At 45.7% G+C, this 14,570-nt stretch overlaps 2 protein-coding genes across 3 annotated transcripts in view; one reads left to right on the top strand and one right to left on the bottom strand.

Moving 5' to 3' along the window:
• The window catches only part of TNFRSF13B (tumor necrosis factor receptor superfamily, member 13B), a gene marked incomplete at its 5' end in the record, with an annotated part of 3,164 nt that extends 1,562 nt beyond the window's left edge, over nt 1-1,602 (top strand). Inside the window, 2 exons of the mRNA XM_010017482.1 lie at nt 53-323; nt 1,328-1,602. Coding sequence (XP_010015784.1) covers nt 53-323; nt 1,328-1,602 — 546 coding nt within the window. The remainder of the gene's footprint in view (nt 1-52; nt 324-1,327) is intronic.
• Nucleotides 1,603-7,068: 5,466 nt separating this feature from the next.
• LOC104408033 (ubiquitin carboxyl-terminal hydrolase 22) overlaps nt 7,069-14,570 on the bottom strand; it is a 62,576-nt gene continuing 55,074 nt past the window's right edge. For both annotated transcript variants that reach the window (XM_010017480.1, XM_010017481.1), the window contains 4 exons: nt 13,247-13,338; nt 11,838-11,900; nt 9,935-10,084; nt 7,069-7,988 (listed from right to left, as the gene is read on the bottom strand). In XM_010017480.1, coding sequence (XP_010015782.1) covers nt 7,946-7,988; nt 9,935-10,084; nt 11,838-11,900; nt 13,247-13,338 — 348 coding nt within the window. In that variant the 3' untranslated portion in view covers nt 7,069-7,945. The remainder of the gene's footprint in view (nt 7,989-9,934; nt 10,085-11,837; nt 11,901-13,246; nt 13,339-14,570) is intronic.

Raw genomic sequence — 14,570 nt, 5'->3', positions numbered from 1 at the left:
TATTAGCCCTTGCCCTACTGGAAAGTCCATAGTGTGAAGCATGGACCTGAAGGGGTTTCTCAGCTCACCCATCTCTGCCTGCCCCACAGCGAGTGCCCTGGGAGCCACCTCGCTCCCGGTCCCGGCGCCTGTGCTGGAGCAGAAGACGTACGTGGAGCAGGAGCCGTGGCTGGTGGGGTACCCTTCGTTTTTTTTGGGGCTCTGCCTCTGCACCCTCCTCTGCTCCCTGCTCCTGGGCTGGACCCACCTGCGGAGGAAGGGAGAGGGGGTCTCCTGCCAAGACAGCGCTGGGCCCTGCCACCGCAGGGAGGACTCCTCCAAAGGTGAGCGCTGGCTGCACCGCGGCACTGGGAGAGGATGAGGAGCACATAGTTATGGGCAGGCTCCAGCCACGAGTCTTTGCATTGAAGTGAAAAGACAGGGGAAGGATAATGTGGAGTGAGCCAAGCTCATGGAATCACAGACTGGTTTGGGTTGGAAGGGACCTTCCATCTATTTCCAACCCCTCTTCTACACCTTCCACTAGAGCAGGTTGCTCCAAGCCCCGTCCAACCTGGCCTTGAACAGTGCCAGGGACGGGGCAGCCACATCAAAAGTGATGTTTTTATTCTCCCTCCTCCTCTCCTGCTTTTACAAAAAGCCTTTGTCTACTGATCCATGTCTGCACACACACCCCACGTTCACACACATACCCCTCAAAGCCAGTCCTGCTGGATGTCAGAAACCACAGAGAAGCAGCCCTGGAGTCCTTGTGTTGCTCGGAGGCCCCCTCCAGCAGAACTGCAGTTGAAGCCATTCCTGTCTGCTTTGGTTGAGGGACACACTGGCACTGAGCATTCACTCTTAAGGAAGCCCCAGGTTCAAAGAGATTTGCTGTGTGCTTTTCCATGCTCCTGCTTATCATGTCCCAGATGGATGGAGCAGAGTCCTTTGACCAGCCCACAGTGTGGTGGGTCCCTGGAGCCAGCCTGTCCCATTGCTGGAGCTCCAGCACCTCTCACCGTTGCATTTGCATGTGCTACAAAAGCAGCTTTTAATGAACAGACAATTGACATGTGATGTTATAAATACTACAAATGCTTAATGCTGAACCTGCAGCTTCCTGGTTCAAGGCACTTCCCAATTTCCACCCCTCAGATGTCACCATCCAGGGTGGCAGGATTAGGTGTGGGCATGGAGGTGATGCATTAGAGACAACACAGCATCATGGGCTTTATCAGAGCGGTGGGAGATGGGTGTCCTCTCCAGCTGCAAGGCAGCTCTGCAGAGCATTCCTTAGGGAAAAGCTGCTCCTAAACCCCTTGAAGCTAATATAGTTTACTTGCAGATCATCTGGTGGAAGCAGGCAGCGTTGGCGATGGATCCACTGGCAGCAGGCTCCCAGAGCCAGTGGAAACCTGTGGCTTCTGCTTCCCTGGACAAGGTTCTGCTGTACAAGAGACCAAATCATGCCACAGCACCTCCTGCCACAGCGGGGAAAGAGCTGCTCCCTCTCACAGCGGGATCTGCAGCACGGGAAGTGCTGGGGCCATTCCCAGCCCTGACGATGGCCACTTCAAAATCATATGTTCTCCTTCACAAGAGAAGGCACCCATGGTGTGATGCCCACATGGGATGTCCCTGCACACGGTCAGGAAGGAGGGATGCTCCCTCTGTCCCCATGACACAGCTGCTTCACCCTCCGTTCCCAGTGACTGTAACAGCTTCTTCCAGGACCAGCAGACCCAGAACAGTCTTTGCCCAAGGGCTGTAGGTTATAGATAGTGCTGTCTTCTTCCACTCGGGAATTCTCCTTATTCTCGTGCACTCCCAGTGATGGAAGTCTCTTCCCATTTAGCAGTGCCTTCATCCTCTGACTTGACCTCTGCAGACTCCTCCATGCATCCCAGTCCTTTGGAGTGATGGCTCATTGGGGTATTTCATCCTGGTTCCACCATCAGCATCACTTGTTGATGCAGAGGCAGGGTCAGACTGTGGTGTCCCCATGGAGAGCACACCTTTCCCTGCTTGAAAACCCTACCACGCCACACAAGCGATTGCAAGCAGAGCTGTAAGCACCTCAAACATGGATTCACACCCAAGAAGTTACTCATGGAAGTTACAATGACCATGGAATGCCACTGCCATGCTCTCAAGAATAGTTTTCTGACTTTAACAGAAGCTTCTTCACAGAACATTGTATTTGGTAAGACTCAACAAGGAAACGACCTCTGCCAGCTTTCAACACTGCTTGGGAGGGGAGGACAGGCCATGGGTGACAGGGAGGCTTTGCCTTGTGGCGGGACACGATGCTCCATGGGACAGGCACCAAATCCCTGATGGAATTGGGTTTAAAAGGTGAAAACTCACCCAAGGCTGAGAACTTTCTGAAAGACCGGATTTATGTATGTCTGGTCTGGGTTACTTAAAATAGCTGCTAAAAGTGATGAACCAGCTACAGCTGCTTTGAGGGAAGGGTCTATCTGACCTGGCTTTGGAAGCCACTGTGGAAAACTATGGATTTCAACATGTAACTTGAAGTTCTCATTTTCACTAAAGGAGAGCACAGGCATGTTTTGCTTAGTGACAAACCACCCCTGGTAGGAGCTCATCCCCTCCACTGTCTAAAACTAGAGCTTCAGACTTGGAAGAATAAACATGAGTTAATATATGCACAAATTAGTGCTGGAAAGTAGACAACTGGAGAAAGCATGAGCAGATTAAAGTTATACAGACCTGTATCCTCCATATTCTGTATTTCTTTAAATGTCAATGTTTTCTTATCACTAAAGAAGGCACCACGAGGAGGGTGACCATGACAAAGCCAGAGCGATGTCTGCTCACAAAGCAGAAAGGTGTTAGGACCACGTGAAACCCGCTAAATAAGAAAGAGGATGAGGTGGTTCAAGGTGAGGGCTAAGAAGCCACATGTTGGTCCCACAGGTGGTCCATGAGGCAAAATGCTCCAGGGACCAGCCTGGCATTTCTCCATCTCGTTGTCCTTGTGTATTGCTTTTCACCTCCTCCCTTTGTTTTAGCACAGTCCTTATCCCATTGTAGCACAAGGGATAAGTTTCGTATCATCCTGCATTTGCACCCAGGGAAGAAAATAAGCCATGTCAAAACTGCAACCTTATTTTACTCAGGTGGATCTCCTGAACATGATGGGTGAGCCCTGGAAGCCACCAGCCCACAGTTCAATGGGGAGAGCAAGGGTTTACCCATGTGCACAGGGAACATAATGCAGACCCCAGCCATGCGCAAGCAACAGCAGCAGCTTCCACTGGCTGAGCCTCACCCCCATCATGTCCTGTGCTCAGTCCATGGGCCTCTCACTCTTCTACCTCCCACCCTCTCAACCTGAAGACCCTCTTGGCCTCCTTGGCATCTTCTCTCACATAGCCACCCCTCCTGTCCAGCAACCTCTGCTCTCATCACATCCATTCCTGTGTCTCTGGCCCTGTAGCCTCCTGCCCTGCAGCCTAAGCTCTAGCACCTCCAACATCATAACCCCACATACCGCAGCATCATTAGCATCCCAGTTCCTCTAAACCTCTGGAAACCTTTCAGCCCCAGCAGCCACCATAGCCTACATACATGGCCAGCCTCAACTCCTCCTCATCCTCCCACCCCTCCTCAGCCCTTCAACCTGCATCTTTGTGCAGACATCTCTACTGCAGCTTCCCCAAGTCTCTCGGTCTCTGTTCCACTTGGCTTTACTCTTTCTTGCCCTGTCACCATCTTCTGGCATCTGCTCTTCCTCTGCCTTTCATCTCCTACATGCTTTAGTCTCCACTTGCTTGCTCAGCCTCTGCCCCTTCCCAGAAGGAAAACCCTCATAAGCAGATGTGGTGCCTGATCAGGCTGCCCCTTCCCAACATGGAGCTCGTGCAGACACACGACTCAGCTCTGGTGCCCTGTGGACATTCCAGTGTCACCCACGGGAACTCCCGGCCACGGTACTTGTGCAAGGAGATTCAGAACCTTATTTTAAAACAGCACAGAAATGACTGAACATGTGCCACCACCTTTGCCATTAGGGCATCTCTGGAGGATCTTGAGGCATCAATTATTCAAACAAGAAAGCTTTTAGGAAAGCCATTACGCAGCCAGCCACAAGCTCACCCTGTGTGGCACCCGCAACCAGCAGCACTATGTGCCTTCTGCACCAAGCCTGTGGTGGGATGGGGCTGTCATCAGAAACCAAGTCACAACCACAGACTGGTTTGGCTTGGAAAGGACCTTAAAGCCCATCCAGTTCCAAGCCCCTGCCACAGGCAGGGACACCTTCCACTAGAGCAGGTTGCTCCAAGCCCCTGTGTCCAACCTGGCCTTGAACACTGCCAGGGATGGGGCGGTCCTTCCCTCCAGCCTCCATACACAAGGCATGCCCTCCCCTCCTTCAGGGAATATAACTATTACTGTTATTAGCATATAAAAGAAATGGTAACATGGAGCAACTACAACAGGGTTCCAACCTCACATGTCACAGAGCAACCTTATAACCCTCAGATGCCACAGAACCAAGAGGAATCAATGGATTTGGTACCACATTTGCAGCCACTGATGGAGCATACCTGGAAACACCACTTCCTATATTAGAGGGACACTGCAAGTTTGGGACACAAGCTGGGATGGGTTAAAATACATGGAATTAAGAGCACTGATATTAAGCAAGAGCATCCACAGGGTGTGTGTGTGGGGGTAACCAATTCTACACCTCTGCTTTTGCTCAGGCTTTCATTAGGCACCAGCATCGCATAAAGCTTTCTCTCTAGTCGAGTGACTTAGGGACAAGAAAATACTGTAACTAAAGCATCTTTCTGGCTATTTGTGTGCCCCATTTGCACATTCATTGCTGGTAGGTAATAGAACACCCTCCAACATGAGCCTGCATCACCACATACACCTTTGCTTTCAGTCATTTCTGCAGATGCTTCCTCACAACAGCCCAATCTGTGCCGGTGTAAAACCAAACCTCAGCATTCACCAGCCAACTCCAAACCACTCCCTGAGATGAAGAGGGTCAGCAGCTGGAGCTGCAGTCACTGAGGAGCAGCCTTCCCCTGTGCTCTCCATTGGGAAAGCAGAACTCCATCAGCCCTTCCTTAGCATCTTGCTGCACAGCAAGAACTGGTTCTGCAGGGAATAAACTAGTGTATGAACTGCACGGGATGAAGGGTAAGAGGAAGCTCTTTGAGAAGCAGCATCACGAGGGGTAGCGCTGCTCCTGTGACAGCAGCTCTTCTTCCATTTTTATAGGAAGAGGAGGGAATATTCTCTCTCCTCCTTTAGCAACCTGCACTGATTTACTGTAGCTGGGAATAGAAACATGCCCGATGCGATTCAGGGAGGGAGGGTGGATGATGGTGGTGGGGAGGAGAAGAAAAATAGCTTTTAATACACCAGGAATTCTGCTTTTGAAACAGAGCACTGAAATATCCCACCGAAAACCATCTGCACCGGTGCAGCGACACAGATCACAGCCCTGGGAGAAAAAACACGAGGGTTGATTTATGTGGCTGGCCCCATCCCTAACCCATTTGTTCCTGAAGGATTAACAAAGCAGACTGCATTAACTCTGGTGGCCATGCGTATGTCAGTGGGAAGCAGGATTCATTAGCTCAAGCTCCAGCACCACATAGAGCAGGCAAAGGCTCAGACCAGGGAGCCACAAAGCAGCGGCATCCCCGGCACGGCGAAGCCCATCTGCCGCACGGTGGCACTCCTCCTCCGGCACAGGACAAGGTGGGAGCAGCCCTGGAATGATGAAAGGCTGATTCTTGTCTTCCTCTGCAAGCTTGCTGCATTATTCAAAGGGAGCGGAACGCGGCGCTGAGCATCTGCACGCTGCGGTGCAGGGCCCCCCCTTCCCACGGGAGCACGTTCCTCCATCTGCATTTCTCCAGCCGTATCTCATTTTGCCACGGGAAGGCTCAGGTTAAATCCTGCAGCACCCAATTACAACTGAACACGATTTCAAGCGTGACGACAGGGAAAGATGGGTTACAAATGAGAGTATGGGATTGCTCCTGCAGGAATCATGCAGCCGTAGGTACCTCCCGCACCATACGGAACGTTTTCCATGTCTGATTTGGTATTCAAGGTGCTTCAATTCGTTGTCCTTTCTTCCTTCCCTGGTGCAAGCTGTCACAGAGGTCTCTAGACGTACAGAAATGCCTTGTCCTCTTCCAGTGTGGGTACAAATCGAACACAGCTCTTGTAAGATGCTCATTTAAAAACCAAACTCCGTTCCCTTATTTTTCCTCCTGTCTTCTGTTTATCAAACCTCTTTCCACCTCTGTCTCAGGCAAGTTGGACACCTCTCCCTTATTTCTAGAGCACAGGATCTAAAATCTTAAGGCACATCCTTTGTTTTAACCACAGGAGTAAAGCTGGAAGGCTTGTCTGGAGCTCAATGACCTTTTCGATGTGGCTCTTACACCCATCTATGCAGCACCTAACTCTACACATAGCTCTCTATAAGCCCCAGAAGAAGATAGAACAAAGGCATTTTTGCTCTTTTCAGCTCTTAAGGATTTCTCTCTCAAGCTGCAATTCAAGCCCAGCCTCCTGAGAGCAAGACACAGCACAGGGGTGGATACTGCTGGCACCTTGTCAAGCCAACACGGTGATGGAGCAGAACAGGAGCAAACCCATGTTTGTGACAAAGCAAGAGTAAGCTGGTACACCCAGTGCTGCAAATTACAGATATGGAGGCTGTGATTCTGCAGGGAGGAGCAAGTGAGGAGTTAATACATGCGGGAGGATACAAGGAACCAAAACCAGCCTAGCACATAGCAGGAAAACGTGTTGTTTACTTAAAACCCGAGTGCACTGCAGAAGTGCTCGACAGCAGCAGCTCCACCGCTCAGTGCTGCCCCCAGCAGCAGCCGGTTCCAGCAGATGGTACAGTTTTCAGTGCTCAAGTTCTCTCCCGTGTCAGATGGAAACCTTTGGAAGGCAGCAAGGGAACAGAAAAAAAACCAACCCCAAACCAAAACCAGCAACAACAGAACAAGCACTTTTGAGAACGTCAAACTTCTTCACAAGATTTAGGAAAAAGAAAAAGAAACAAGACCACTCTTACAGTATAAACACGCCAATTCATTCATTTTACTGATGGTTGCATTTATGAACTTCATTCTCGTGGAAAAAAAAAAAAAAGGAATAAAAGGAAAAAAATTAAGAAAATAGCTATTCATAGAAAACAAAACCCAAAAAAAAAAAAAAGGGCTCAAACAGAAAAGAATCTGTGCTGATGCTTTTGATGAGCAGTCCGATGGCATTAACCATTACCTGTGCAAGCAGGCATGCTTGAAAACCTGTTTGAGTGCTGTAGCTTCAGTTCCACAATCCAGGGTTTCTTTTATGGTTGTTGGAAAAGAAAGAGCCTAATAGTTTCATACTGTATTTATTTAATAACTAAAATTCACAAATAAAAAGATACTTGCAAAGTCCTTTAGTTGTGTCATCCCCTCCTCCTCCACTCTACTGCTTTCAGACCCATATGCATAAAAAATGGGCTTGGATTTAACTTTTAACTGCTATATGATTGGTCGTTGGAGCTGAAGCACCAAATGGAGAAGATGCTTTATGGAGATGAGGGTAGAACCCTTTGCCTTCCCACACACGTTGGAGGAACACAGGAGATGTACCAGTGCCCGGACTCCTCTGCTCCCATTTCCCCCACCCAGAGCATTCCTTTCGTTTTATATTTCCTCTGTTAAGTGACTGACTGTAGCCTCTTTTTTCCCCCCTTTCTGTCCTTGCAGGACTGCAGACACGTTGGACATTGTTCATTCCTTACTCCGCCAGGCTTTCAGTCAGTGTCAAGTAGGTCCTGTTACAGCTCAGTGCTAGTTGGTTTTTAATGGGTCTTTTTATTTCAGGTAGGTTTGTGTGTCGATTCAGAAGGCTTGCTTATTTTCTTCCTTGTTTGTATCTGCCAAGCTGCTGGATAAGGCTATTCATACTCCAGGAACTGTTTGTGATAGAACAGCAAATATCTGCAAGAAAGCAGAGGTAGAGTTTCAGCTCTCTGCTATGCACCACAGCAGATTAGTGCTTCCATTCATGCGATCATAAGAAATGAAGGCTATTAATTTTGTTTTGCTTTTCAATTTGAAGCAATTCCAGGGACATGCCAGCTCCCTACAGTAACCATGGATGAGGAGGAGGGAAGCCAGCTGACATAATTTCACCAGCAACTCGGGAAGCTGAGCAGTTGTACATCAGTCAAACCTTCTTCTTGTACAGAATCCTCTTAGAACCTGAAAGCTCTGGAAGATTGGATGTGTTGGTACCCAGACAGGGAGCATCCATTTAACAGCATCATGACATAAAACACACAGAGCTGCTTTAACTGTTGCTTTGGAGTCACATTACCAAAGCATCAGACGCTTTGGATTATTGCAAACTGTCTGCCATTTACTGTTCCAGAAGCAGGATGAAGAACCAGGCATGTGGGGGAAGACTCACGTGTCCCAATCAAGTATCTCATGTCTCAATCTGTACTCAAATCTGGTGTTTTAATAGGATGGAATTCCTCCTGTCCTTAATTACTTTATGTGTACTGCCACACAAGTGAGCCCAGCCCTCAAGCAGTTATATGCCAGAGGGAAGTGGACTCATCTCTACACACGCCACAGTGTCACTGGCTGACCCTCTCTTAAAATGCTTCAAAGCACTTTGGTGACTTTCCAATTATTATCCTTCCATCTCATGCCCTATGGAGCTTCCCTCGTACAGCGCAGATCTCCTTAGTGTCAGCCTGGAGCTGAACCTTGTACAGTGCAGATCTCCTTAGTGTCAGCCTGGAGCTGAACCAGGGCCAGAGCTCAAACCAGGCGGACGAGATGGATGGGCAACAGTTGTGTTGAGTATCGTCTCCTCCTTGCCTAGGGACAGATAGACCCCACTTGAGGACCAGAGCTGGCCACTTGTGAGTGAAATAAAACAAACTCCTTTTGGTGCAGTTGCCAAATCATTAAGCACTAAAATTCAGCTATTATAGGACATGATTTACTTCATAGAATCACAGAATAGTTAGAGTTGGAAAGGACCTTAAGATCATCTAGTTACAACCTCTGCCATGGGCAGGGATGCCTCACACTAGACTTCCTGGTTGAAGTTTTAAAAAAGAAAATAAATAGGAAAATCTGTTAAAAAAAATATGACAAACTGAGCATCTGTGACTGCAGCAATCCATGGAAATGTAGGAATAATTAAACAAGAACAATAAATGCTTCTCTTTCTAGTACCAGGTCCATAGTTGAAAATACAAAATGAAGACTTCTGATTTTAAGTTACCTTATTCTTGGAAAATACACCAGTCCCATAAATGAGGAATACCAGGATGCTCCCCTTGCAAACGCTTGCTCTGCACTCCCAGTCCTTGCCTAATGCAGTTACAGCCAGTGCAAAGTCAGCTGATCCATCATAGAACACCAGGTTGGAAGGGACCTCAAGGATCATCTGTTCCAACCTTCCTAAAGCATGAAGTAAGTAAAGCATGATCCAGACTAGATGTCCCAACACCCTTTCCAGCCAGATCTTAAGTGTCCAATTTTGGGGCATCCTCCACTTTCCTGGGGAGATTATTCCAGTGGCTGGTTGTTCTCATTGTGAAAAGGTTTCCTCGTGTCCAGTTGGAATCTCCCCAGAAGTAACTTGCACCCACCACCCCTCATGTTTTTCCCTGTAAAAAGGGAGTCTCTTTCTATCCACCATTTAAATAATGGAACAATGTCCCTTGTCTTTCCCCTCTTCTTCTTTCCACAAATCCAGGATCATAAAGCAACCCTCTGAAGCACTGACATACATACATAGAGACAGACATTACATAGTCAAAGACAGAAATTACATCTTCTCTATGCTGAAAGGGTTTTTGATTGAAAGTAAGGAAACCCCACCAAAGTTTCCCTTCCTTTCCCCTTTCTAGTTCACAACTTACCCTTCACTGTCTAGCACATCCTTAATGCTAGCCTTGGTGATAATGGCATCATCACACTTGAACCACTGGTCCTTGTGCTGCCGGATGAAGCTGGTATAGTGCCCGCTCTCCAAGGTTCCCTGGTGATTAACTACTGCAAACAAGGAATACCTGGTACAGGAAAGAGTTAATGAATATGTGGATCAAAAGGGGGAGAAGACAGGCAAAACCTTATGTTCATAAGCACGTGTAGCAATAGTAAAGGATGTGATCCATCAATAAAACACCAGCTCTTAACGCTTACTGGGAAGAGGACATCCTTGCCCAGGAACAAAACCCATGGTTTTTCTTTTCTGCCCTGCTATTACTGCAACAGCTCCAGGCTGATGACAGCCATCACCTTCCCAATACTGGCTACCAAAGACTTTTCTTCTAAAATAGACCAATATTGATGGAAAGGACCACTGACTACCCAGTCTGAGCTTCTATTTCCCCCAATTAGTTATTCTAGTGAACCAAAAGAACATAGCTGTTTTGGGATAGGGAAGGAGATAATCTTAAATATAGCTAATCTGAGATGTTTCTAGTAATAAATTGCTGTACTGATTTAATTGTCCTTAATCTGGAAAGTCAGTACCTATTTTGAAATCCTGAATATACACAGCTTCAATTTCCAGCTTTCAGACACCTGCTGGCCTGAAAACTAGCAGACACATCTCCATTCCAAAGGAGGATACTGAAGTCCTTGGCTCTTTTATTCTAAGGTAAGATAATGTTTGTAGTGGCTCTTTTTCATATGTTCTCCACTCTCTTAAAATGCTATCCTCAAACTGAGATACAAACTCTGTAAAATAACCTCACCAATCTCATTTGGTGTTGTTCTATTTATGATCAAAATTCAGAGCTCTTTTGACACTGCGGTGCCACAAGATGACACCTGTTCAGCTGACTCTCTACAGAGTCACTCTTCCTAGTAGGGTCCTTTAATCCAACTAGGATGAGCACTGCTCTTTAGTCCTAGGTGGAGGGTTCTAAGGTTGCTCCAGCTGTTTACTGGGCCTCTGTTCTCATTAATCTTTTTCACTGTTAACAACTTCTCCAATTTAAGACACATGCAAACCTCAACAGTGATCTGTTGGGTTTTCTTTTCAGATCTTTGCTAGCACTACTAAACACCATACATCTAATGAATCAATTGCTACAGGGCCACAAATAACACCAGCCTGGTTATCTGCTTGTATGACAACTGCACCAAGACCTGGTTAGGTAGTTCCTAAATCTTATTGAGTGATTCCCATTTCTTAACGGAACATTCAGTGCCAAATGAAGTGCCTTGAAGAATTTTAACACACAACATCAGCACATGACTGTAGCAAACTTATCCTTCTTTATTAATAAGGTTTGTGTAACCATCTCTATTGCCATTAAGCTGTGGATATTCATTTCAATTACACAACCTTTACATCCTTGAGCAAGACCCGTATCAGCCCATCATTTATTCTGTCTGGAATCAATACCTGACCAAAAGACCCCACAATTACTGGAGTCATCTCTAGGGACTTTGAGTGCCAGTGTTCTATAAACTTTCATTCAGTCCTCTGGAACTCCCTTTGCTATTGCAATTGAAATAGGATTATTTAAAGGAAACACCCATCCCCTTTAATAATGTAACCATAGCTTTTAATTCTGCTCATAGGGTTATTCTGCTGGGGTTATTACCTTTGGATCTGAAAGTCAGCTGCCACAAAGCCACCAAAGGGTAGGCAGTTGTCATGAATGAAGCTTTGTTTTGCAACAGTTCAGACTTACTGTGCTGTAAAATATAGCAATGCACTTCACACTGCAGGATATACAGCAGACTGTGTATCTCCCTTCTAGAAGCCAACTACCTTCCACAATAGGAGTCATGGAAAGTACCACTTACTTATTATCATTGTTTAGACTATCCGTCGGCTGCTGGTATTGCCCGTTCATTCTGCTCTCTTTACTGCAACACACACACACACAAAAATCCAGTCACTTAAAGCAGTGCCTTCCCAAACCCAGGTTTTACATGACACAGCCCCTTGCAGAATGCAGGTCCTTATTCAAAAGCACAATGCTGCTCAGTGGCAGAGAAGGGCTGATTAGGATGCTAACGATGCTTTATTTGTTCTCACAGCAATGCTACATAAGAAACATCATTTCTCCTCCTGGACAAGGCTTCAGTGCTGCAAATACAGATTTATTTATGTCAAATGCCCTATCCAAAAAAGCTTAAAAAGAGGTTAAGAAAAGATTTGTATTTTAGATCTGGAAAAAGTATCTAATTACACCAATCCTTTATCCTGTGATGGGTCAATCACCCTGGCTCTGACTTGTAAATTCATTTTGTGTTTTGGCAGCAGCAGTAGGATTATGCTGTTGATTTCACAGCCAACGAAATTCAGACTACTGAGTTATGCCTGCTGATTATTCCCATCTATATTCCATTATGCTTGATACCTTTCATCAGCAGAGCCTGTTCTATCCAGGGAGAACTCACCACAGAGGAACAGGGAAATATCAAAATCTCAAGAATGTACTGGAATAAACCATATATTCTTAATATAACACTGTTTAACAGAGTTTCAGGGTCTCCTTTCTCTCCTGGTAGAAGCATCTAAATTATATCTGAATATCCTCCTGCATATTTGAATGGAATACCTGACAAATACTCATTAGCTTATTCAGTTTCTTTCATAAAGGCATATTGATATAAATGTCATGTCTTTCACATGGGGGTGGGAGAAGTCTTCCTGTTTGTTTAAATACCAATTAGAAACAGCTATTTTAATCTAGACTATGTTTTTTCTTCTTGCAGCATTCTCTGAACAGAAGTTGAAGGCACAAAACAAAAAAAAACCCAATTTTTGTGTGTGCAGGAATAAAGAGGAAGGGATTTTACAACTTCAGAAATATGAGGGTAGGCTCCAGGTTATGACTAGTCTGCCTAATTACACAAGGTGACTGGTGAATGAGCACTCAGGTGGTGGGACCAAAGCAGAGATCTGAAGGCTTGATGGATCTGAATTCTAAATTTAACATGCAACCAGAAACAGTACACACAGTATATAAATATATATATAGAAAGTTTAAATATCAAGCCTTTTCTAGCACACAAAACTCATTATTTTATCTAAACCTTAGTTTAGAAAAGATACACATTTCAAGGAGAAACTTACAGCAGAAGGATCATCATACATACTGTTCTATAACCTTGATTCAAGGAGGTTCCATGTTTCATGCTGCACATGTATGAACTGGTAAACAGTTCTGCCCAGGTCTTTGGGGGATTTTGAACTTGGTACACACCTGGAAGCCATGAATGGTGTCATGTCCAGCTCCAGCGGAAACGAGACATACGTAGTGATCTTTCGCCTCAGTTTGGCTGAGTGTTCAAACCGCTGGAGACAAAGTGGAGGAATGAAGTTATCTTTAGAGAAAGGCAACATTTTCTGTCTTATTTATACGTGTCCTAAGCTTAGGAACAGTAAGATGAAAACATATTAGCAGGCAAGAGTCCAGGGACATCCCCAGATCTTTTCTACCTACTATCTGGACTGAGAACCCCCATGTAAATGCCAACATACTTCTACCAGGACAGTAAACGACAGTTTGTTGGGGGGAAAAATATAGAATAGATTGTTTATCTTAATATTTATACATATAAATTTATTCTCAACTGACATTAAAATACATTAAACAGAGCACACACAGCCTCTACCCAAACCAGTGTTCATTTGTACTATGTGCTATTCAAATAGATGGCTGCTGCCTACACTAGCGCCCAGAACTGGTGACAATGAGAGCTTGCCATCAGATTCACACACTTAATCCACCCATCCAATCATCTCAAGTGACAGGAGTCAAGCCTACACAGGAAAACCAATTCAAATTGAGGCAAAAATGGAATATGAGAAGAAAAAAGCCTTGTCCCTCTGCCAAAGGAGCCTGCAATCCCCACCATCCTCTCCTCATCTTCTCGATTGCACATTAAATGGAAACAGGAACAAATACCAGAAAGAGATGAATGAGTTTCTATTTAAAGGCAGCTTCTCTCCCCGTTTCTCAGAAATTCTGCTCTATTTACACTTCAAGTTAATTATTTTCCAATTGTGGTGCCATAACAATTCCCTAGCACAGATCCAGCCACGGAAAGCTGAGACTTCTGGAATCCTTATCTTTAGTGTTTCTTTTTCTACTGTAACCCATGAAATTAAATTTGCATTTTGCATGGACAGGACAGCACAATTGCTAAGGAAAAGTCATCTATTTTCCAAAAAACCCCATAAAATCTTCAGTCACTTTGGATAGCACAAATACTGAGCTGAATGGAGGGAAGGGGTTAGGCACATCCACATTGCCTTGCCCACAGACTGCAGCATCTCCTGGGTGTATCTTGCCAACTACTCTGCAGTAATAAATATAAGATAAACCCAAGAGCCCAACAGCCCCAGAATTCCCTCCAGAAGCCAAGCAGCCAGCCAAGCACTCCTGAAACCTCTAGTTACTCATACAAGAATGCTGTTTAGGGAGATCACAGCCAAAAAAGAACAAAAGAACTCTGCTATCTCTTTCCAGCCTGGCTAATATCTTTGGCACGAAACATTGCATATCATCATGGTTAATACTCAAG

The sequence above is a fragment of the Nestor notabilis genome, unplaced genomic scaffold (genome assembly GCF_000696875.1).
Source record: "Nestor notabilis isolate BGI_N333 unplaced genomic scaffold, ASM69687v1 scaffold23816, whole genome shotgun sequence".
NCBI classification, from domain to species: Eukaryota; Metazoa; Chordata; class Aves; order Psittaciformes; family Psittacidae; genus Nestor; species Nestor notabilis.
This window is presented reverse-complemented; position numbering and strand designations above follow the sequence as displayed.